Source organism: Atractosteus spatula, chromosome 6 (assembly GCF_055471065.1).
Source record: "Atractosteus spatula isolate fAtrSpa1 chromosome 6, fAtrSpa1.hap1, whole genome shotgun sequence".
NCBI classification, from domain to species: domain Eukaryota; kingdom Metazoa; phylum Chordata; class Actinopteri; order Semionotiformes; family Lepisosteidae; genus Atractosteus; species Atractosteus spatula.
The window spans coordinates 40889891-40914285 of NC_142711.1; the positions used below are offsets into that span (position 1 = coordinate 40889891).

The window sequence follows — 24395 nt, forward strand, 5'->3', positions numbered from 1 at the left end:
AGGGACAAAACAGTTAAGTAAAACACCTTTCCCCAGCGATAAGAGCCTGTCACAGCCAGCAGGCTCCCACAGAATGCTACCAGCATTTGAAATGAATATGAATCAAAGAGATCTATCCATTCTTTGAATTTATTCAGCGAGAGCCATTGCTTGTTTTTCACTGACACCGTATAATTAACATATTTAAGCAAAACACCGGTTTTGAAAACAAAAACAGTTAGAGGTACGCCTACATAAGAAACATTGCAGTTTCCTCTTGCGAAGACTATTTGAAGTGCATGAGTTCACACTCTCATCATTTCTCTGTTACAAATAACCCCATGTCCCAGCTTCATCAGCCTGTCCATTTCATTTCTAACATGGCTTTCTGCCTCATATCTTGTAAAACAGTACCTGCTATGAAGGAAGCATGTACTTTTCAGCCCTCCTGTTTCACTGTTATGATTCCCATCTTTTTTTTTAAATGCCTTGCTATTTTTATATCTCATTGTTACACCCTGATCTGCCAATTAATCAAGTATGAATGGCAACAAGACCAGGTTGGGAAGTGACCTAAAACACAATGAACAAACAGCTCTCATCTTTACCTTGAAAGCATTCAGTACAAGCTTCACCAAGGCTAATCTGAATTTAGCTATGACAGGCAACTCCTCTGCCACACACACACACGCGCGCAGACACAGGCTCTGAACAATGCCATCGGCAGCTTACACAGATGTCCGAATTCTTCAAACGACCCCCTTTGGCTCTTTTCAGAAGCCTGATCCAGGTGGCCTTCATTAGCCAGACCCGTCCCTCAGTGTCCCAAGCCACTGGTCCCGCTGCCGCTGCTCCGCCGTCGACGTGTGCACACTGAGCAATGCATAATCTCCGCTGCTGCCGGCTCCCAGTGCGCACTCTGCAGCAACTGCCTTGCTTCTTCCCGCTTCTCCCCTCTCATACCTCACTCGCCTGCCCCTCTCTCGCCTTGTGATGCAAAGCCAAACCACTGCACTGCCATCCCTCACAGGGGAAATCGGCAGAGGATCTGCTTCCTGGAGACAAACCTACAGGGCATGAGTCTATTTCTGCTTGAAGCACTTCTCAGGTGTCTGTAATTTAGCTCTATTTTACCTCCGTTACTGGATGTTCCTTGTATTATTGTGTGTGTGTGTGTCGCTCTAGGCAGGACCCGAGTTAACAGGGGCACGGGCATCATTTCCACGTGCATCTTGTGCATACACTAGTGTGCCCAGTGATATTTACAAGTCCAAAGTTCAGCGGCGTCTCTCAAGGTACCAGACACGCATGCCCAGTGGATCTCCCTACTCAGATGCTGACATCAGGCTGATGCTTAATCTATGTCAAAACTTCCCTTCACAAGCCCCAGGGAAAACTGTTTCAAAAACAGCTTTCAGTGAAGTCCAGTAACTTGATTTTTTTTCTCTACATTTTCATCCAACTTCTTCATTTTCCAACTTCTACAATTATTCTTCACAAGCAACATGTAAAAATATTCTAAATTAAAAGGGGGGGAATTAGTACTTGACAGGCACATTAATCTATACAAGTGTTTTTAGTTTACTAGTACTCTTGCAGTGGAAATATATGAATAGTTTACTTGTAAGGACTTAAACTCACAGGAATGGGAGGATGAGCTATGCATTAGTAAGGTTAACAAAAAAATCTGAAATAGATTTACTTAACTCACCAACTGTGACCTTACAAAGCGGACTGAACATACTGTAAAAAGGCAAATAAGATCTTTTTAAATGTGTACAAAGCAGTACAAATCCGGAGTTATAAGCATTTATGTTATGAGCATAAACATTTTACCAAAGCCCTCCAGTAATGATTTCTACTGATAACAGTAACTGTTTTTAATACAGCATTGTTTATGTGCGATAAAATTAAGCTAGGCATTTAGCAATATACAGTAAACATTATATTGATAAGAAACTTCAAAAACTTCATAACAATTCAAGGCAACTATACATGAGCAGACAATTAAAAATCTTATTGTAATAAATTCTTTACATTTACCAATCAAATCTAATGGACTATTATCAGATATTTCTTAATATCATATATTCCTCCTCTTAATATCCGTAAACCTTAAAAGTTACATTTTGTGCGAGAAAATACAGATCTATCAGAACTACCTGCTAACTAACTTACATAAAGGTACAAGATCAGCAGAGAAATGTGTTTCTGCATAAAGAGAAAACTAGTAAGTGAAAAGAATAGAATAATACCAAACATCTAAGGAGTCTGTTAAGAAGCATATACACTGTATTTGTATACTAAAATAATTTTGTTCTAATCAAAACTGTCAGCTTGCATTATTGTATTTGACTCTAGAATATATTGAAGCTGATAAACTTCATTAGTATACAGTAATTGAAACAGAATCAGTCAATGGTGCTATTGATTTTATTTCTAGGGATTCTACCAACTACTGTAAGATCTATTCACATCACTCCTTCCCACACACAATAGGCAAGGCAGACAAGTGCTTACAAAATGCTAGATTAGAGAAAGAACATACTGTACACAGGAAAAAGGGTACAAAAAAAGATGGGTCTCACAAAAATCCATTTATAATGTGCTGATCTCCCTTCCTCTGGGTAAATAGTGTTTTCTCTTTGAAAGTAATAAAATAACTTCATACAGCAGCAAATTCTAAACAGAAGATTTACTCACATGGGTGAAGTCTTTAAAGTATATGGAGATGTAATTATTACAAAACATTTGGGGAACATACATGTTCTTGAGAGCAGACCTAAGATCTTCTTTGAGAAACATTAAAAAGAAAACTACAGCCAAACAGATCACAATCTTTAAGCATGTAAGTTATCATTCACACAACTGTCAGATATGGCAGCTTCTATGGCAGAAGATGACTGTTGGTATTGCTACTGCAGTAAATATTCTTTGTTATATGCAGTACAGTGACAGGCCTTTGCTAATTAATACGTATGTAAACAAAATTGCATGTAACTCCTAGGTCATTCTAAAAGTTATAGTAGTTATAGTACAGGCAGTTTTGCACTTTCTACTATGGCTTTAGTGTCAATTAAGCAAGCCTTGGTGCAAAACACTTCCTTCAAGTTCCTTCAACTTTTCAATTGCACAATGCATATCACATGTCACTTTCTCCAGACTCTTGGAGAAGTGGGTGCAGAAATATTTTTGGGAAATTCCTTGCTTTTGTTTATGTGGACAAAACAAATCCTTGGATGACTAGAACAATCACTTCCTAGTAGTTGCTTTAAAGAAATCTCAGTCTGCCTTCTGAGCCGTGACAGCTTACATTGAACTCAGGAGATTATTGAGGGGGAATGAAAGGATAGAACGCCAATTTATTCTCTCTGGGCAGCATCATGACCGATTTAGCTGTCACATTGAAATTTACGAATGGGCCTCTTTTCTTCTCTTGCTCATCATTTCAAAAGAGGGCATTAATTAGTCCTGTATATAATTAGAAATTGAAGCCATGTCTTTAATAAGGCTGAGATTGCCCCAATTTTACTACCTCCGTCTACACACTCATATTTAAAGGACCGCCCATCAATAACTACTTATGCTTTGCCTTGCTGTTCTATTTTTTTGTAATATATTTGCACAGATTGTAACTTTTTGTTTTATCATTAAAGATACTGTTTTAGGCTGTACTTGGAATCATGTTTTAATCATATATATGACTGGGTTTGACTTGCCAAAAATATGTTTTGTAATTCAGATTATAAGGTGCACAAAACAATACGTACTGATAGAGAAAGAGGTCTCATTTTACTGCCAAAACAAAACATAACAATTGCAAAATATAGTACTAATATAGCATATTTAATATAAGTAAAGTTACATACTAAGTACATAGATTTGATTGGTTCTTTTAATTGGAAAATTATCCCTTTATCCTGGTCCCTGAGGTGGACTGGTTCTCAGGGCAAGAGCAGTGATGTGGTGTCAGTAACACCTTGCACCCTATAATTTCAGCATAGGCTTAGGGTAGATGTGACCCGATTTGGTACAAGTACCTTTCTGATAATGGATGGTGGAATAAACATTTACTACAGTGAGACTTTAAACAGAGATTTTGTTTAATTAATAATTATTTCTTGATAATTAATGATTCTATGTCACTCTTTGTAAAACTAGAGGGGTGTTTACCTGGCTAAATTCCAGCTTGAGCTTGCAGAGCCTTGCCTTCCTAAATTCCTGCCTTAGTTCAGCTGGTGAAGTAATTTCTCACTTCTCCATGCTGTGTATTGGGGCTGCTGTTTGTCATACATCACATCACTGGTGGATGAAGTGGATCCCCTCCTCTACAGTATGTGAAGTGCTTTGGGATTTTTTGGGATGTAAATTTGTATATATGTTTGTTGATAATAAAATCTGAATAGAACCCTGTTTTTCTGAGTATCATACCATTACTATGTATTTTCCCCCTGTGGTTAGCAGACTACATAATATTTTAATGGAGAATTACAGTTCAGCAGGGGTACAAGATAATTAGGAAACAAGGCAGAGTTTTACAACTCATGCTGCTCACTTCACTGCAAGTTATACTGTAACTACTACGTGAATAACAGCTGAGAGCACACCAGGACTGCTCACAGGCTGCTCAATTTTATAGACTGAGGAAAATAGGACAGTCCCCGAGGATATTCCACAAGGATTCCCAGCACAAATTCTAGTTCCTAGTAACACCAAAAAGTACAAAGTGCATAATTTTGCTGAACCTATAACACCAAAACTGCAATGCCAATGCACTGTAAGAAGTCTGATTCCCTATTTCCCCAATGTAAAACAAGACCACTGGGCTTCTGATTCAGTCATATGATGTTCACAAGCTAACAGTAGCTAGCTTAATCTCTTTAGATCAGTGGCTCTCAAAGTTCTATGGACCACTTAAACCAAGTCACAGATGCAGTGGACCACCTATGCCTACGTCCACTTCTTACCCTGTAGAAATCATCACCTATTCATGTACTAAAATTAATGTTGAATTACATTTTATGAAAGTACTAATAATTTTACAAACAAAATTGCTAATTTTGCAAATGTTTTTATTACTTAAAAAGTTGATGTGAAGAATGGAGCTGCTTAGACTTGCTTTAAGAAAGATGACTAGGTCAGCCCGCGGATCACCTGGAGCACGCTTGCGGACCACCAGTGGTCCATGGACCACACTTTGAGAACCACTGCTTTAGATCACTCAACATTGTGTTCACCAAATATCATACAGTATGTAGGACTCACAATTGAAATATTTATTTTTATTTTTTTTTAAATGTCATGCCAGCAGCCATATCACTCCGCAACTCACAACTGGCAACCCACTGAACATAAGCAGGTGTGAGCCTGGTCAGTACCTGGATGGGAGACCTCCTGGGAAAAACTAAGATTGCTGGTGGAAGAAGTGTTAGTGGGGCCAGCAGGGGGCGCTCACCCTGTGATCCATGTGGGTCCTAATGCCCCAGTACAGTGATCGGGGACACTATACTGTAAACAGGCGCCGTCCTTTGGATGAGACATAAAACTGAGGTCCTGACTCTCTGTGGTCATTAAAAATCCCAGGGTGTTTCTTGAAAAGAGTAGGGGTGTTACCCCGGCATCCTGGCCAAATATTCCATTGGCCCTTACCAATAATGGCCCCCTAATAATCCCCATCTATGAATTGGCTTCTTTACTCTGCTCTCCTCCCCACTGATAGCTGATGTGTGGTGAGCATTCTGGTGCACTATGGCTGCCGTCGCATCATCCAGGTGGGTGCTGCACATTGGTGGAGGGGAGACCCCATTACCTGTAAAACGCTTTGAGTGGAGTGTCCAGAAAAGCGCTACATAAGTGTAAGCAATTATTATTATTATTAAAATCTTACAACAAATGACTGGCCAATATTCACTGGCAGAATGTGTGACTCTGTTTTCCTATAACAGTGAACTTATTCAGGCACTATAAGGAAACTTATGTAAGGGCTATGGTGTCATTGCATTGTGGTTCATTACTCGGAAGCTGTGGAGAAACATGTTTTAATGCATATACAGAAAAAAAAAGTTGCAAAATGAAACGTTCAGCACAAAAACTCAAACCTGCCCTTTAAACCTGCCAATAATAATGGGCTCCTTTTCATGTCTCCCTTCAGCACTTTATGTACAGTACTTTTTAGTGTATCCAACATTTGCAACATGTACTGTAGATGTACTACAGTACAGAACCTGTTTTTATTTTAACAAAGAAAGACAGTTTGTTCAAATTCTTTGTACTGGTTTGTAGATAATCATGTCTGTCACTTCTGTCACTTCTCTGGGAAAAGTCACTCCTTGTAAAACCATTTCAGTTCCCCACACCAGGAGACCAGTGTTTTGATGTGGTAGGATTTGTGATAGGATTCATCAGTGGCTCAGGTGTGTGTATAAGATACAGTTGGCATTGCTCCAGTATATTCTAAAAAAGCACAAGACACATCTTGAAGTGAAAATTTGGATTACAATAATAAAGATGATACCTGAACACATATTGATCACAAGCAGTCAGAGAACACCATAACAATCCTAAAAATCCTTATCATATTGAAAACTCGAAAACTGGTGAAAATCAGGAATTGACCGAGTGGTTTAGTCAATAAGTAAAATAAATATTTACGACCCTTAACTTACAAGTGATTCTCTAGAATATACCAATAGTTGTTGTTATAATTAGAGGCATGTGGGTTCTTTATTCTCTGGCACAGTTTTGGTGAAAAGAGTAATAATCCGAGCACAACTGGTTAAACAAATGTTTGTTAACAATGACAAGACAACCACTACGCTACATACTACAAAACATACAACACACCAGCTGTTATATTTACAGAATGTACAAACAAAGCGTTTCAGAGGTCTAACGTTCTAATCACCCAGAAAATCTGCTACTAAGTATTGAACTCTTAAATAATGCCACAGAGGGCACAATAAGAGATAAGCTTAATAAGAGATATACTGTAGTAGATACAGGGGACACTATACTGTAAAAAGGTGCCGTCCTTCGGATGAGACGTAAAAGGTTGTGAGGTCCTGAGTCTCTGTGGTCATTAAAAATCCCAGGGTGTTTCACGAAAGGAGTAGGGAACTCAAGAAACCTAAGTTCACTAAAACACAGAAAAGCAAGCTCTATCTAATAAGGTTCAAATACTTAACTCCAATTAGGATTTGTTTGGATGATCATGAAGTAGGGGCTCTCGCCTGGTGCTAGCTTCATGGTCAAAATCCATCTGACCTCTTGAGGTCTGACCTTCTTCTTTGCCCCCTCTTCTTTTCTCTTTCTCCTCTTTTCATCTTTCTTCTGTCCTTTCTCTCTTTTTTCCCTTTCTGTTGTCTAAATGTCATCTTAAACGGTGTGTTTCTGGACTGCTCATTGTTAATCATTTGTTAATCATTACACACAAATTAATTAAATTAACTTAATTAATTAGGTAAACCAAAGTAAACTTTACAATTGTTTTTTGATCTGGCAATCCCCCACATCTCAACAAACATCCACTCTTTAAAGCTTTAAAGCTGGAAGTGTTTACACTGCCAGGTTTCACATACGTCATCTAAGCTCTTACGGACACTTCCTAGTCAATTCGTCAATTCTACCAGCTTCTTCAGCAGCCTAGAGAATTGCATTCTGCAGAGCTGATGCAAAAATAATTGAAACCACACTGACACACCAACATGATCAATATCAGGAAGGGTCATAGCTCCTGCATTAAGTTACAACACTGGGTATTCGGAGAGCATAATTGATCAAAACCTCATAAAGATAAAGATTCAAAAGTTCCCTACAACTCAAAACACAACATTTCAAGACACAGAAGCATGTAACAGGAAGGCAGTTATTTGAAATTAACTGCATGTGATATAGTTCACGTAGGTAGCTGCGTCAGCATGTTTAGGCTGCAAAGGAATAGGTAAAGGTTTATTCCATGCTGAAAAGAAAAGAGAAACAACATTTGGGCTGTGGAGCTTTCTTCTGGTGTGTTCAGGTGTCACAGGTTTTCTTTTATTTTCAGCATGGAATAAACCTTTACATGTTCCATATCTGATATAGATTTAAGCCATTCAAGAGCCTGGCAGCAGAAATTTGCAAATGAAAATAAAGAAAGAGGAAAGCATTTGCTACTAAAAGGCATTGAGAGAGCCTGTCCAGTATTTTGCAAGTAGAAATAAGCAGATTTGACAGGAGCTAAGATATGAGACTGAAATGAGAGATCTTCATCGGGTAGAAAATGCCTTTTGTAGCCTGAAAAGGATACATCTAGGACTATCAGAGGACAGTGACAAAGAGTTATATTCCACAAGATGTGTCATTCAATTTGTGGCATGCCAGTTAGTCGTAGAAAGTTGCTTTACATGTGAGCAGCAATCAAGTTCAAAACAAGCCATAACCCTGTTTTAGAAAGTGTCAAATGAGTGACACTCAAATGAGATGGCATGAGTGCCATCTGTCCATGCTGCCTATTTTTATCTCTCCAGTGGAAGAGCAATGTATATATCAGAGAATCTGATATCAGAGATAACTGCTGTATCTTAAAATGCCCATGATTAAACAATACACAGAGATGATGTAATCTTCAACCTTTAAAAGACTATTTTTTAGGAGTCATTGAAACAGCATTCCTACTATATTTCTCTGCATTTTGGGCAAGGTGGTGGCTCTGTGGCTAAGGATCTGCGCCTGTGGCTGGAAGGTTGCTGGTTCAAATCCTGCAGCTGGTAGAGGAACCCTACTCTGTTAAGCCCCTGTGCAAGGCCCTTAACCCCAACTGCTCCAGGGGTGCTGTGCAATGGCTAACCCTGTTCTCTGACCCCATGCTCTCTCCCTGCCTGTGTGTTTCATGGAGAGCAAGCTGAGGTATGCAAAAAGACAAATTCCTAATGCAAGAAATTGTAAAGGGTTAATAAAGTGATGTGATGATGAGGATGACTTAAAGTAAGTGCTTTTCTTTTTGCTTGTTTCAGAAAACTGACACACTGTAAACTCTTCAACACACTTGGAACTTGTGGAGAATGACCACATGGGATTTTAACAATTGTTATTTGTATACCCTGCAACCCAAAGTCCTCTGAGGTTCATTTTTACTCTAGGCTCTAGATTTAATTACCTATCGAATGGTCCTATTGAGTACAGTATGTTTACTTTTAAGGTCAATATTACTGAACCACAGCACCAGAGAAATGAAATGAACCTTACTTTGTACTATAGCTTGTTGTACTTATTGTCATTATGAACACAGTTGAGTGGCACTTTGATATGTTTTGATCAGTACAAGTTGTTTATTATTTGCTGCACAACTCTTCTGAAACATTTGAAGAGTGAGGGACAAGGAGAGTTTATGCATTTCTTTACAAAGATTCATTGCAAAAGATTATTCATTATAAAACCCAAGTATTTTTATTCCACATTTAACAAAGTAGCTACAAAAATGAAAAAAAAAATGAAAAACAAAAACTGAAAGTTAAGACTTTAAGAACAATGGCTTACTTTTTTCAGATTTTTGTTTCAAAATCAGGTTAGCTTTCTTCCTTTTTAGAGAATTCTGGCACGTGACTTTTTTGTGCATCAAACTTTTTACTCTACTGTTTATATTAATTTCTGTTGAGTAGGGCTTTTGTAACATCTTCTAAAGTAATGTACTCCTCCAATAGTCCCTGACTAGTTAATCAGTGGGCTTGAGCCGTGGTCCTGTAGAGTACCAAACCTTCAGGTTTTATAGATTACTTCAAACAGTGCCTAAAGGTCTCATTAATCTTGATGAATTAAGAAAATAATTATAGCAGTCAAGTAATTGTGACCTAGACTGGAATAAAATTAGAAGACAATGAAGTTCTCCACACTCTGTAAGACTCTGTAAGACTGCTGTACCAGCCTGTAATCACTCCGAAGCTCCTCACCCATAGATGGAGAACTCCCTCTTTTACCTTAATTTAGTAAGAAGCAAACTGAAGACTAAAGTATTTTCTGCTCTTTTTTAGTTTTCATATTTTGGGATTTAATTATTACTTGTATAATACGGCCAGCAGCCATATCACCCTGCAACTCACAACTGGCAACCCATTGAAGCTAAGCAGGTGTGAGCCTGGTCAGTACCTGGAGTGGAGACCTCCTGGGAAAAACTAAGGTTGCTGCTGGAAGAGGTGTTAGTGGGGCCAGCGGTCCATGTGGGTCCTAATACCCCAGTATAGTGGTGGGGACACTACACTGTATACAGGAGTCATCCTTCAGATGAGATGTAAAACCGAGGTCCTGACTCTCTGTGGTCATTAAAAATCCCAGGGTGTTTCTCAAAAAAGAGTAGGGGTGTAACCCCGGTGTCCTGGCCAAATTTCCCATTGGCCCTTACCAATAATGGCCTCCTAATAATCCCCATCTATGAATTGGCTTCTTTACTCTGCTCTCCTCCCCACTGATAGCTGATGTGTGGTGAGCATTCTGGTGCACTATGGCTGCCGTTGCATCATCCAGGTGGATGCTGCACATTGGTGGTTGTGGAGGGGAGTCCCCATTACCTGTAAAGCACTTTGAGTGGAGTGTCCAGAAAAAGCGCTATATAGGTGTAAAAAGCAGTTAATAACAAAGCAGTTATTATTATTAATGATAAAACAGGTTTGTACTACAACTTGGATAAAATTGAAGAAATGTTTTATTCTAAGAAGGGTTTCAGTGAAATATGAACAAGATACAGATAAATATTTAAAACTGAGAACTAAGATACTTTTTTACACAGTATGGGAGTGTGGAACAAGCTACCCAGCCATGATCTCAAAGCAGATACCATTGATTCTTTCAAGACAACAACTGAATGAGATCCTTGGATCAATCAGCTAATAGTACCAAAATGACGAAGATGCACGAAATATCTCGTTTGAATTTTTTATATTCTTAATGTGTGAACCTATTTAAAATGAAGCTGCAATGAAATATTGTACATGACATAACAGTACATGACTGTTTATGCAATGATTATAAGCATAAAAATTACATCCTGTATTTTAACATCTAATGTTTAGTCAGAATGAGTATAATAAAGACCACCTATCAATAAAGAAAAAAAAAACACTGTGTACCAATATTCATTAGAAAGACATATTCCCTTATCCTGTTATCAGCTGAGATTAATGTGAAACACATATATCGCTTATGATCTACTGTTTACTTGTGGTGCCAGAAATAAAAGTAAATAAAATAAACTTGTTCACACCAACCAGTGAATCTTTTATTTTGCAAACAATAATGATAGTTACTGTATAATGAAAGTCTTCATTCCTTTCTTAACAAAATGAATGTTGGCATCACTCGACCCAATGAAATGGCCTTTGCAAGAGAAATACACAGTTGCTGTTCTCAAAAATGTACATCACGTATATTCATATTTATTCACAGTATGTGTTGAAAAGCTGTTACGACCCCACTCTAACCCCGCTCTAGTGCATAACATAATGATACTTACAGAATAAGACTCTTAAATGGCAAAATGGTTACAAGAACATTTTTGAGGAGAAAACTAGGAATAGCTGCTTGCAATATTGTAATCTGTCCCTATCACAAAAAGGGTTTTGCCTACATTGTATCCTGTTGGGGAGACATTCTGTAATGCATCAGAGGACAGCCATTTGTTTGCAAATAAGCTCCTAATATTTCCAGGAAACCATTTTAAAAGCCTTATGTTCCCTTCTCAGCAATTTATACACATGCATAATTAATATTTACACATAAAACTGAAGAAGGGGTTGAAAAAATAAAATAAAAAAGCAATACTAATTGCAGGTCTTTACTGACACTCTTCATTGAGAACCCAGGCCAGACTTTAATAACCCATCACCAAACAGATCTGATTGATAAGGCTGATTGAAAATTGCTGGTCACCTGAGAAATTGAGATCATACTTCAAGTTGTGGCAGAACTCAAGGGCAGCAGATACTGCTGTTTTCTCTCAAACATCACAAAGCAGTTCAAAGGGAAACAAATTACAAAAAACAAAGGTGTTTCCACCTTTATTTGTTTTTCCATTTTCTGTTTTGTTTGTTTTGCTGGCATCTGTAAAAGAAAAATGTGCCCGCTTGCAATGCAATTAGTTTGGAATGAATAGTTTTGTCTGTTTCTGGAGACCATATTTCAGCTTGGAGAAGTGGTCACTGTGATACCTCCAAAAAACAATCGGTTGATTTATTTAAATTTTGGTTTTCTGGTTTTCTAGACCTGAACTTGAAAAAATGAACATGAAAAATTATTTCCACTTTGTCAAATATGAAGTGATAGAATCATATGAAAACTGCCTCTAGTTACCCAGCAAAACAACTTTTTAATATTTGCACACTGTCATTTTATAGTCTTTCAAATTGTTTTTATCAATTCATATAAAAATGTAGCTGCTACACTGTATCTACAACAAGGAGACAGTTTATAGAAAAGTGGTACTTTGTCAGGGCAGTTTTTCTTGCCTGCTGACTCATGCAATGACCTCTGTTGGCGATGGGCCTGGGGAGGCTGAAACTTGTTCTTATTCACACTGGGAAAGAGGATTTGTCATTTACTGTTTAAAGACCAAGACAAATCAAAATACAGAGATGCTGGTGGAATATAATTTACACTGAATAACATGTGCTGATGGGTTGTGCCAAAACTCCTAACAAATCCTATGAATTACAGTAGTTACAGGCTATGTTTTGACACTGATATAGAAAAAACAGTCCATATGTTTATGTGTACTGTGAAAAAAATTACATTGTAGTTTGTACGTTGGGCCTGTTAGGTAGTGAATCTTTTTAAAACCAAATAAATGTTACAAGTGTTGACATAATATAGTGATATCAAGTTTTTTTCCTGTGGACCAAATGAAGTGAAGATTTCTTGTGGGTGGCAATTAATAGACATAAAATTCTAAAAAAGGACTGGAACTGGAAAGGTGCTATGTCAAAATAGATTTTCCAGGGTACATATCATTGAAATAGCTCTTTCAGTTCTACTAGGAACACACGGATAATGTGCTAAAAAAAGATTGATAGGTGCTAGAAATGGCCAGCTAAATTGAAAAATATAGTGATGAGTCTGGAGCCTAGCTATCAAATTTGGAAAATCCTAACATCCATCCATTTGCTTCAGAGTGCTGGAACCTACTGTATACTGTGAAGTATCCTGGATGGGATGCCAGTCTATTGAATGGCACACATAGACACAAACACGGACACACTTACAAACATACTTGTATGTTTGTAACATACAAACTTGTATGTTGTATTCATGCATGTACCCATGTCACACCTGCCAATCTCCAAAATCTGATTAATGAATTTCTTTCAATGAAACACTTCATGTTTTTATGATGATTGGTTTTGAAGATGGACAGCAAGGTGGCACAGTGGTTAGCAGTACATAGTGCTGGATTTCCCATTAGGCACTGTAGGCACCATGCCTAATGGGAAATCCAGCCCTGTAGGCACAGTGCCTAGGGCCTACGAAGGAGGGAAACACTAGTGACTAATGAAACACGAACTGAAACAACATGCTTGTGATCGACTCTAGGTGCTCTACATCAATAATCATACGCTATCTAGCGGCTGTTCTAGAAACTAGAAGTATCGAAGTGATGGTCACTGACTCGCTCCATCAACCACGTGGTTTAGCATTAGAATAGTTCAAAGTGCATCTTGTCAATCGACCTTATTCAACTGGCGTTTACCCCTTTCATATCGGAGTGAAAGTGCCTAGGGCCCACGAACACCAAAATCCAGTTCTGGCAGTACAGCATTACTGCCTTTCAGTGCTGGGGCACTGGTTTCAATTTTAGACCTGGGATGCTATCTGTATGGGGATTTTATGTTTTCCTTGTGTTCACCTGGGTTTCCTCTGGGTGCTCTGGATCCCTCCCACAGTCCAAAAATATCCTGGTAGTTTAACTGCCTTCTGGGAAAATCAGCCTTAGGTATGAGTACGTGTGAGTCGGTACAGTATTTGTGTCTGTCTGCCCTGCGAAGGATTGGCATTCCATCCAGGGTGTAACCTGCCTTGTGACTGTTATTTGCCAAGATCTTGAATTGGAAAACCGGTTAGAAAATGGATGGATGGTTTTGAAAATTACTAAAAACAGTCTGGTTCTTTCCTGGTGGTCCATGTAATTGATTACATTTCTATGTACTAGAATAAAATATGTAGTGAATGGAGCCTCAACACCCATTTCAACCCTTTACTTGTGATTTTGGAGATAAAAGACTTTATCTCATGCTTATAGAATCGAGAAATGTTCTTTTTATAGAACTTACAGTTCTGAATTCATATTTAAAGAAAAATCTGATTATAACTTGTACAACTGTTAAGGAATTAATTTAACTGATCAATAATTTAATATAGAACTTATTGTGGCCAGTTTTCATTCACTGTAACAAAACCTTTTGTTTTCTAAGTACAGAAAAATGTCATTTAGTTCTTTGACAATATGGAAGCCACATTTCATGCAAAGCTTTGAAAGGCAAGACAGGACCAAGTTTTTTTTTTGTACTTCCAAGGAAAATGAACTGAAGTCGGCAATTAAGTAAACACTGTAATCAAAGACAATACAACCACTGGGAGTGTTATTACTTAGAAACTCTGACATGAAACATTTCATAGCAGTGCTGTATTCTTGTGAATCGCGAAGTGCTTTCAGTGTTCAGCACAGAAATCATTTCCACCTTTTTCTACTTGCCTTAGTTGATCATACAGCGTTATACACTTTAAGTAAGTTTCAAAGAATGTTAAGATGTATTGTATAAGTTAAGGATCTGTACTATGAAACGGAATTCAAAACTTTGAGATGAATTATTTCAGCTAGCACTTCAAGAAGATTTTTTTTTTTGTTGGTACCTCCTGTTGCATGCGCCAATGCATTCCACATCTGTAAAAAGTGCTTCAAGACTTACCACATCAGACTCCTCACTTCCAGAGAGGTACATGCTTGCTCTCCAACGGATTCACTTCAGCTATTCACCATTGCCATGGAACTCACAATGAAAAAAAGCTCCTTTTAACACAAACAAACTACAGCTATCCAGTACTCCGTTTCCTCGGCTACAAGACTGAGTAGCCTCTTTCCCACGGTCAGAAAACTCCCTTCACTCAGTCGCTGCCGTTCACAAGCCTTGGAAACAAGCCCCTTGCTACCCCCACAGATAGCAATTTAGGAACTAAAACTCCGGCCAATAGGGCAGGCCTAAAAATTCCAGAATGTAGCAAAAGCAGCTGCAGCAGTCTGTGTGTGTGTGTAAATCTATGCCTGAAGACGTTCCACTGTAAGGAAAGGGTGGGTTAAGACCACGTTCGCAGTTGTTAAGACTGTTGCACCACATGTTGTTCTGGCAGAAACTAGTTAGTTAAAAAAAAGCAAACTACAGGAAATGGAAGGAATAAAAGACAATAAAGTCTTTACAGAAGCTCAAAAGAGAGAAAAAGGGTGGGAAAGGTTCATTCAGATTAATTCATTCTTTGAAAACCCACTTTAATCTTACTGTTATATATCTTTTACTGCATTGTCAGTGAAGACAACATTAAGGTGAAACAAATACATTTCCATTTAATATACAGCTATATAAATGTAGTCACTTATATAGCTGTACAGTATATTAAATATATATTAAATACATATATATGTTGTACTGTATAGTATATTATTCTATTGTTATGTACAGTACAATATATAGTACAGTATGTTATTTTTAATACTGTTAATAATGTTTGGTTTTGGTCTGCAAATTACTTTTGCGAATGTCTAGTTATTACAGTTAATAGAAATACTGCATCCTGCTTTGTTTTGACAGGCAACTATTTATAAATCTGATCAACTGGTGTTATGAAAACCAGTGCATGAAATTGTTTCAGACAGCACTTGTGGAAAACAGAATTTTCTGCAAGATTTTTTTGGAATTTCCTCTTTTAAAATTAAAGCTTCAATAGGAAAAATAATACTTAACACAATTCAAAAGGAAATAAATAACTAAAAAGAACAACAACAAGAATCTAGAGAGAAATTAATAATAAACTTCTTCCCTGTCCAGAAATCTTGTGGTCTCTGATGTTCAAATGCTATCATAATACCACATATTGAAATCAGAAAATTTTATCTTGTAAAACTTAAAAAAAACGCTAGTGGCCATTGAGTTCCATTCACATTTATACTGTAATGGAAAATATTTTGTTTGCATTTTAGTGTCGGTAGGTCCATTAAGTATTAATACATGAATGCAATGTCACTTTCCATATAAACTAAACAAACTGGAGCACAAATAGACTGAGAACAGTTCATTGGAATTGCAAATACAATCCCAGCCCAGACCCATCTGTTTCATATCATACTTGACACAACTTTGCTTTCAAATACCTGAAAGAAGCAAAGGTTTTCTGGGCTCTTATTCCATTCATGGTAAGGCAGGTATTCTTGTGTATGTGTTATGTCTATTTAGCTAATCTGAAAACTAAAATACATAACTTGACATTACATCTGAGGAGCACTAAAGTAAGTAGTACAGTAAATGAAAATGGCATACTGTATTCACCATTAACATGACTTCCACTGCAGGAACGTTAATGGCTTGTTCAGTTAACTGTGCTACCGTATGTTCCTAACAGTTTTTTTTAGCACTTGTTTAGTGGTAAAGAAACTGTTCTCACTTATTATTCTGCAGTGGGAAAGTAGATTACAATTAAGACTTACAATTAAAAATGTATATTTCTTTAAAAACTGAAAGAAATCAGTTGATATTGTAGTGTCAAACAAATGACAAAGTTCAGGTGTCTGTGAAGCAGAAGTCCCTTTATTCATATGCATATGGAAGTCCGGCTTGCAACCACCAGACTTAAAAAATAAGTAGCTGAAGATGGTCCTTTATACCTTAAAACACAAAGAGTTACTATGACATATTCCAAACAAATGATAAAACAGCAACACCTGCCAATTAATTATATCTAAGTTGCAGACTAGTTAGCAGTTAGTTCTTTTCATGTTCTGGGCGTATAGCCAGCTTACCAAATACATGCCCTTATCTTACTGACCAAGGACAGGCAGCATCTTCGAATACATTTGAGCACAAAACCTACATCAAGCCACTAAACTTCATAGTTTGCAAAAAACATACAAAAACATGAAAATGATATTATTATCCCACTTCCTGGACATCTCTCTTATCTCTTCATTCTTCAATATCTTGCCAGTACTTGACAATAATTACAGTATATCTTGATGACAAATTTAGCTGAGATGCCTTTAAAATACTGGGACAAGAAGATTAAAATCACTACAAAAGTCAATGATTATTATTTCACATTAAATTTATTTCACCCACAAAAGTGTTCAATTGAGCATTTGATCATAATATTCACTTTAAAAACATATACTGTATACATAATGTGTAATTGAACAAAATAGGACATCAGCGCAAGAAGGTGAATCTCTAAAACTGACCCTAACCTAGATCCCTTGAATACTTAATAACAACAACAACAACAACAACAACAACAACAATAATAATAATAATTCCTTACCCTTATATAGCAGATACCCCACTAGATATTCCACTCAAAGTGCTTTACATGTAATAGGGACTCCAATCCACCACCAATGCGATGTGATGGCAGCCAGAACGCTCACTGCACATCAGCGACCAGTGAGGAGCAGAACAGAGTGATGAAGCCAGTTAATAGATTTGGATTATTAGGAGGCTATTTATATTATCAGTAAGTGTGTGAGATTCACCAATGACATTCTGGCTGTAATCAGTTGGAATACTAACAATGATAGGGAAGCATAATGGGAAAGGAAATAACTGCTGAGTGATGTTTGTCCCATTGATGAGACATTATTTTCACTTAGCCCACATACACTATTTCCCCTGCAAGCGTTCATTCTCATTTATAGTCACTAGCTCTCAGCTTACTTCACATCTTTTTCATACAAGTCTTCCAGTCTAATCATTCACCATCTATGAGATGTTATTTAGAATTCTTCATTCACAGTTCCCCATATCTGTCCTCTCACGGTCTCTATTTTAAAAGACTGCCACAGGACAAATGAGATAGCAACGGTTTGAGTTGATTGGGGTATAGAGAACCCTTGGTATTTGGACTATATCTGAGACAAAGTCCACTACACATTTTAGAATTTACGTACTGTTCTTCTCTGTAGAATATTTGTTATACCTGGAACAGCCAGGTGAAGCTATAATAAAAGAAAGTACAGTAATTCAACAGTCAACAAAACAGGAAGAAAATACCAGGAAAGCACAAACAACTTCTTGAAGACAAGTAGACGTAAATTAATATGGAATCAATAGAAAGGGTGGCCTTTGCATTCTTCTTTTTTCAGAGCAGTAAGTACAAAGTTACAATGGCCATACAGTACACAACTGAAAATAAAAAATGCTCTATTTTATGTTTTTTGAAAATGGATATATAGTAGTACATTTTCAATTTCACAACATAAACGTATCTCAAAATGTAATTCTTTCTGAAATTAAAAGGCTACACTTAATAGAACACATTATGGCAAAAATTAAAATGGCAATGTATGTATTGTGTTAGGATGAACAGAGGTTAAGCCATGAAGAAACCTCATAAAAGAGTACAGTTTTCAGTGCTCTGCAAGCAATGACAAATCATACATTTAAGCATAATGAAATACTTGAAGGAAAACATAAACCTAAAATATAAATGCATGAAGCAAATTAAAACAAGTTGCAGTTTTCTACACTCTTACTTTGATGACATTTTATTTGGTAATACCTGAGGGTTAAAGAGAAAACTTTAATATCTTTTCTCTCCCTTCATCTCTTCTCTTCAGCAACATACAGTACCGTGATTGTACAGCAATTAAAGTGTATGTGTTTGCTTATTGGAAATCCTGGATTGAAGAAATGTTTGGTCTGCTTTAACCACTGTGAAGGATTATCCTTTTGGATACCTTTGCTCCATCTACCTGACTTCTCTCATGTTTAGGGCTCATGCCTTAGATGTGGTCATTGATTCTGTTGAACAAAATCAATGCTCTTTCCTTTCCAAATGTGTACCACAGTTCTGAAATTGATTTCCATTCTCAAATGCAAATACGTTCTTTATATACAATAATGCATTAGAGATACATACAGTACATGGTTAATTAGGGTCAGAAGTTGACTATTTTGTCATGTATTGTAAACAGGTACAGTAAATAAAACAAAAACCCACTTGCACATTTCTATGGTTGTGTTATTACATCTAATGTTGTCAGCTAAAGTGAGATAACCTGTTTCGTCAGGTTGCAAATTAAGCTGAATGTTTCCTTTTTTGTTCAGCACACTGTATGTACATTTTAAAATTAGGGCTTAAATTACCTCATACTTTGGTTTCCATCCCAAAGAAAATACAAAACAAATGAGTGTCAGGAGTACAAGATGAATCCTACATAAATGATGTAGAATCTGTGGGAAAATCTGACATTTATACATTTTGGAAAGCAGCTCTCTTACTTTAAAAAAAAAAAACAACTGTTGTTTGAATTTAGGCAAAGTATAACTTTCTGAATTCAGTATTGTTATAGTTATTATACTTACAGGACTAAGGGAAAAACTGGCTGAGTAAATGAAAATTAAATTAAACTTGTCAGGAAAAAGCTTATATTACTCCAAAAGTATGCATTTATTTTAAAAAAATCAAATAGTTCACCTTTTATCCCCCTGAGCTAAGAAGGAGACCAATCTGACATTTTTATTGCCTTTAAAAATCCTAGACTGTATCAGGGACTTTTTTTAGGGGTAATTCATGGAAGGTCATATGCTGAAACTTGATGATGACTGTCATGCCCTCTACTCACCGCATTCTCACACGGAAACGCACCCACACTAATTACACTCCAGCCCTGAGCACTTCTGCCAAACGACACCGCCCCTGCAAATCGGCCAAGCACGACACTTCTTCAATCAACGCACCTTCTTCCTCGCACAGTACTTAAACCCTTCTGAACCCTCTGCTCTTTGCCTGGTATTGGTTGTTCTTTTGTGTGCACCTACCTTGCCTTAGTTTCTCTTCCTTCTTGCTCTCTGTTACCTACCTCGGAACTCATGTTTGACTACGTCTACTGCCTTGCCCCTTAGGATTTGGAAGCCTTCTTGATTGACCTTCACCTTTGGATCACGGAACTGCCTTTTCGACTACAACTTCAGCCTTGTCCTATTCTGGATTGGAAACCTGCTCTGCTACAGTACTTTTTCTACGAACCTCGGATCTCAACTCGGACTTAGCCTCTTGCCTAGTCCCCTTAGGTACTGCATAGGGTTCATCCTCCCATTTCCTCAGCGGGTCATTCGTGATAATGACGTTCCAGCAGTATTCACTGGTGTAACTATGGAAGTTCAACATATTTCATCATTTCTTATACTAAATTAAGTTACACAGAATGATCTCTGAATCCAAATAATGATGAAAGTTGTTTCAAAAAGAAGTATATTGGAGACATTTTACAAAGTATTCATTAAAGGTGACCTTTTAACCATTCAAGTAGTTCTAGGCAGTTCAAATTTGGATTCAGCTTTTGTAGCAGAATTTGCCCTCAAGAATTTAATGCAAATGACTTGTAGACACATTCCTCATGTATAAGAGAGCAATTTACAGTCCCCAGGACAGTGGATCTAAGAGGATATTTCACTGCTGCTGTGGTACCTACAGTATGTTACAGAATAAAAAAGTACAAGATGATTACATGCTAACAAGAAGCAGGAGAATGGTATTGGTAGATTTGTTTGACTTACATATTAAACAAGGGAGATAAAATGGACAAATTGCTAATGTTTCAAAATCACATGGCATGCATACATTTGTATATAAATAGACCGCAGTGAGCAATTATGTTTTTTTGAACCAAAATAAATTTGTGCAGGAAAACAAATTAAAAATGGATTCCCCTGTAACAGCAGTACACCCCTCTAAGGGTCCTGGCTTAGGACCCCCAAAATAAAGTCAGACATGGACGAAGTGGAAGAAGCACAGTGCAAAAAAGATCTGAGCACTTCCCCTGCTGCACTACAAGCCTCCACTATCACCCCGCCAGAACCACGGATCTGAGCAGTACAGGACTCCATATGCGCCGTATCAACAATGGGCAGGACGCAGTGATGCCAAGGGATTTTAGGCCTTGATATAAATTGAAATCTGGAAGAATACACTAGAGTTAGCAAATGAGATAGATGAGAGATGTCTGCATACAGTATAACAATATATAATCACCAGCATAGAATGATTTGCAATGTCGATTGATATAATAGAAAGAGTAGATTAAAAACAGCTGGAAAGCGTGGCTCAAAGGGCACGGCAAAAAAAGCTGCAGAAGGAATGACACATAACATTTTAATCATATTAATGAAACCTAATTCCAAGACTATACAGCACAAGCCAGAGAAAGCCATAGCAGAGGTGGAGAATGTTATGAGATGTAAGAAAACCTTTAATAAAGTCTGTATGACCTTGGTACTCTAGCTTGGTCATACAGATCTTCAGCCAGAATTACAGCATCTTAGTTATACAGCTGGAAGTTAGAGCATATCAGAGAGCTACAATAGCGGATTCATTGCATTTTTCAGTCAAAGGGAAATAACAGCCATATTAACATCCCACCAAAAATGAACCCTTTTCTATGGCAGTATACATCACATCAAACATAATAGGACTCAGCTGGATCTAAAAGGTCAAATAAAGTTCAGGAGGAATGCAATCAATGCCAGGAGATTTACCCCATTTTTATATCCTGCAATGCCAAGCTTAGCTCAGATAGAAGCTCTTCAAATATAGATAACTCTGCAGGAAAAAGACGGCGAAAATAGAGACTGGAGAAACCATACAACTGTCCTGACCATACCATATGCCTAAACTATATAATTTAGATTGAAAAGGTGAAATGTGCAGTTCATCTGCATAGGAACTGAAAGCAATCATCAACTCCTGTGATATTCTGTTGGCAGATATATCATCAAAGAGTTCCTTTCATGAACTGTTTGACTTCTATTAATGTAATAATTCTGCCTAGATCTATGGCAGGATATCTAAGAAGCACATTTAATTATTTCTAACAAAGCTGATTTGTAATGTAGTACCATCTCAAACCTTGACCTGTTGAGCATGTTCTAGAAGAACCAGATTGTTTTAAAATTTTGTTAATTTACTTAAATTTGATTTATGCAGTTGTGAATCAAATAAGGTAAAACATCAAACTTGGCAAATTCAAGGAGGAATTTGGACAAGAGAAAATATAGTTTGAAATGTAGAAGTCAGTATCTGTAATTTATTTTTTCAAAACGTTTGTTTTCAAATAAAACAGTATCCCAGTTTTATCGCTCCCTGAGCCCAATACAGACATTTTAAAATATTGTTGTAATATAATTAAAACATATTTAAAGTATTAAAGGTCATTAAAGCATTTTGTTCTACGTAGAAGACAAGTAATGTACTCCAGCACAAAATTTAAATATTAAAACATTAGTCATGGGAAAGTAAAGTCCAAACCCATGTGGAAGAGGAATGAATAATATCTTGAGTGAAGAAAGTATACCCAATAGATTCTAGCTGAAAATTAATAAGAAAAAAGAGATCCTTAACCTTGCTGTCTTTAACAGCTTTTTCTACCACTCCACTGCCTGCCCCCTCCTCCCTAATACAGTACATGCAAACAACAAAAGAAACAGGAAGCCCTCCCAAAACAGACTTGAATTGGGCAGTGTTCCTATCTGACAGCTCCTAAACATGTTGTGGCTCCTATACTGCTGACTTTAAGTCAAAACACTAATAATAATTGGAATTCAAAAATTCAATCTGAAACATCAAAGACAAAAATAGTTCCCTCGTAAATTTTAAAGTCACATATAAGGATACACCTAGTTCACAACAATCAGTCAACAGCATAAAATGTTTCTCTTCCAAACCATTAGAACCCCCCCCCCCACAAAAAAAAACAATCTGATGTTCTGCAAATCTAAACAGTCTGAGAACAAAGGCAAAAAGTAAGATCTCAGACCTAAAGATAATTACCATATTACAAAACGGCTTGAGCTGATACAACCCCATGCAAGTTAAAACCGCAAAAAATACGTCTGCATAATTACAACAAGGGAATACACCAAGGAGTATTACAACTACACAATTACAACAACAGAATACATCAAGGAGTATTAGGTTAAAAATATGTTCTAATACCTGTAGCCAATAGTTAAATACAGGGTGTTGTCAATCACTATGCTCATCAACAGACTAGTTTTAAAAAACAGCTCTACTACATTAATTCCTGCAACTTCTGACTACTTAAAAGATTAAACCATATATTATAATATACAGTATATATATATCATATATATATATGATACATTCACCTCATATTTACAGAATGATTTTTAAAACCTATAACCCTACAGTGAATTCTGCTATGAATTGACACATTTGGAATTTGCAAATGATGGAGAGTGGGGTTAAGTAAAAAAGGTCATTAAAGCATGATTTTCTTCTTTAAGTTGTAAACTCTGCCATGGCAAAAATGTTAAATTTTGTACACCACATGAGAATTTAAATAATTTCAGTGATAAGGTGATGAACAATCTTGCACTACAGTACGTGTATTACATGTATGTGCTTTGCCACAGGCCTAGGTTTGTATATTGGTGAAATATCAGTGCAAAGTGGTACATAGTTCAGGTGGGTAGCTGCGTCAGCATGCGTAGGCTGCAAAGGAACAAGTAATAGGTTTATTCCATGCTGAAAAAAAGAAGAAAGAGAACACAACGTTTCGGCGGTGGAGCCTTCTTCAGGTGTGAGGGTGTTTAAAGTGGTACATAGTTGCATTTCAGATTAAAACAGCATTGTTTAATTCTTTACAAATTCCTTACATCACCCTACAAAGGATATTCCTAAAGAAGCAAGCACTAGCTCAAGTTTCAGACTGTTTTTGTAGCAAACACTGTCCTCAAAAAAAAATTCTCAACAGTTGGTGCGGTCAGAGACATTTTTCTCAAATGGCTGCCATTCCATTCTAAAAACACTTTCAATTACAGGAAAGCTAATTTTCTTTTTTAAAAACACTGAGTAATGTTTTTTTTTTTAGTTCAGTAGTGTTGACTATTATTACAGTCTTCTACTTTGTATACTGTACAGTATGTCACAATAATTACATTTGTTCCTTCTGTATGGAAAAACAATCACAATAAAAGACACTGACTGTGGTCTTGGCCAGTCTTGTCAGAACTGATGAGAATGGGCATTCTTCTTGTGATCGACATACTGTACAGAAGACTTTGTGAAAGCAGTTTCAGTTGCCCAGGGGCTCTTCCATGGAGAAAGCAGCTGTATAATAGTTTATACTGTACTCAAGATTGTTTTCACTTCAAGGTTCCCACACATTCAGTAAGGTTAGC

General features: G+C 37.0%; 1 protein-coding gene across 5 annotated transcripts in view; it reads right to left on the reverse strand.

Annotated features, from left to right (window-relative positions):
• The window catches only part of cacnb2a (calcium voltage-gated channel auxiliary subunit beta 2a), a 168904-nt gene that overhangs the window by 53126 nt on the left and 91383 nt on the right, over positions 1–24395 (reverse strand). Inside the window, exon 1 of one of the 5 annotated variants that reach the window (XM_088918849.1) lies at positions 14904–15001. The exons of 2 other annotated variants lie outside the window; for them this stretch is intronic. In XM_088918849.1, coding sequence (XP_088774975.1) covers positions 14904–14936 — 33 coding nt within the window. In that variant the 5' untranslated portion in view covers positions 14937–15001. Of the gene's footprint in view, positions 1–711; positions 1155–14903; positions 15002–24395 lie in introns of those variants that run through there. 2 more of the 5 variants (XM_088918848.1, XM_088918851.1) reach the window with 2 other exon arrangements.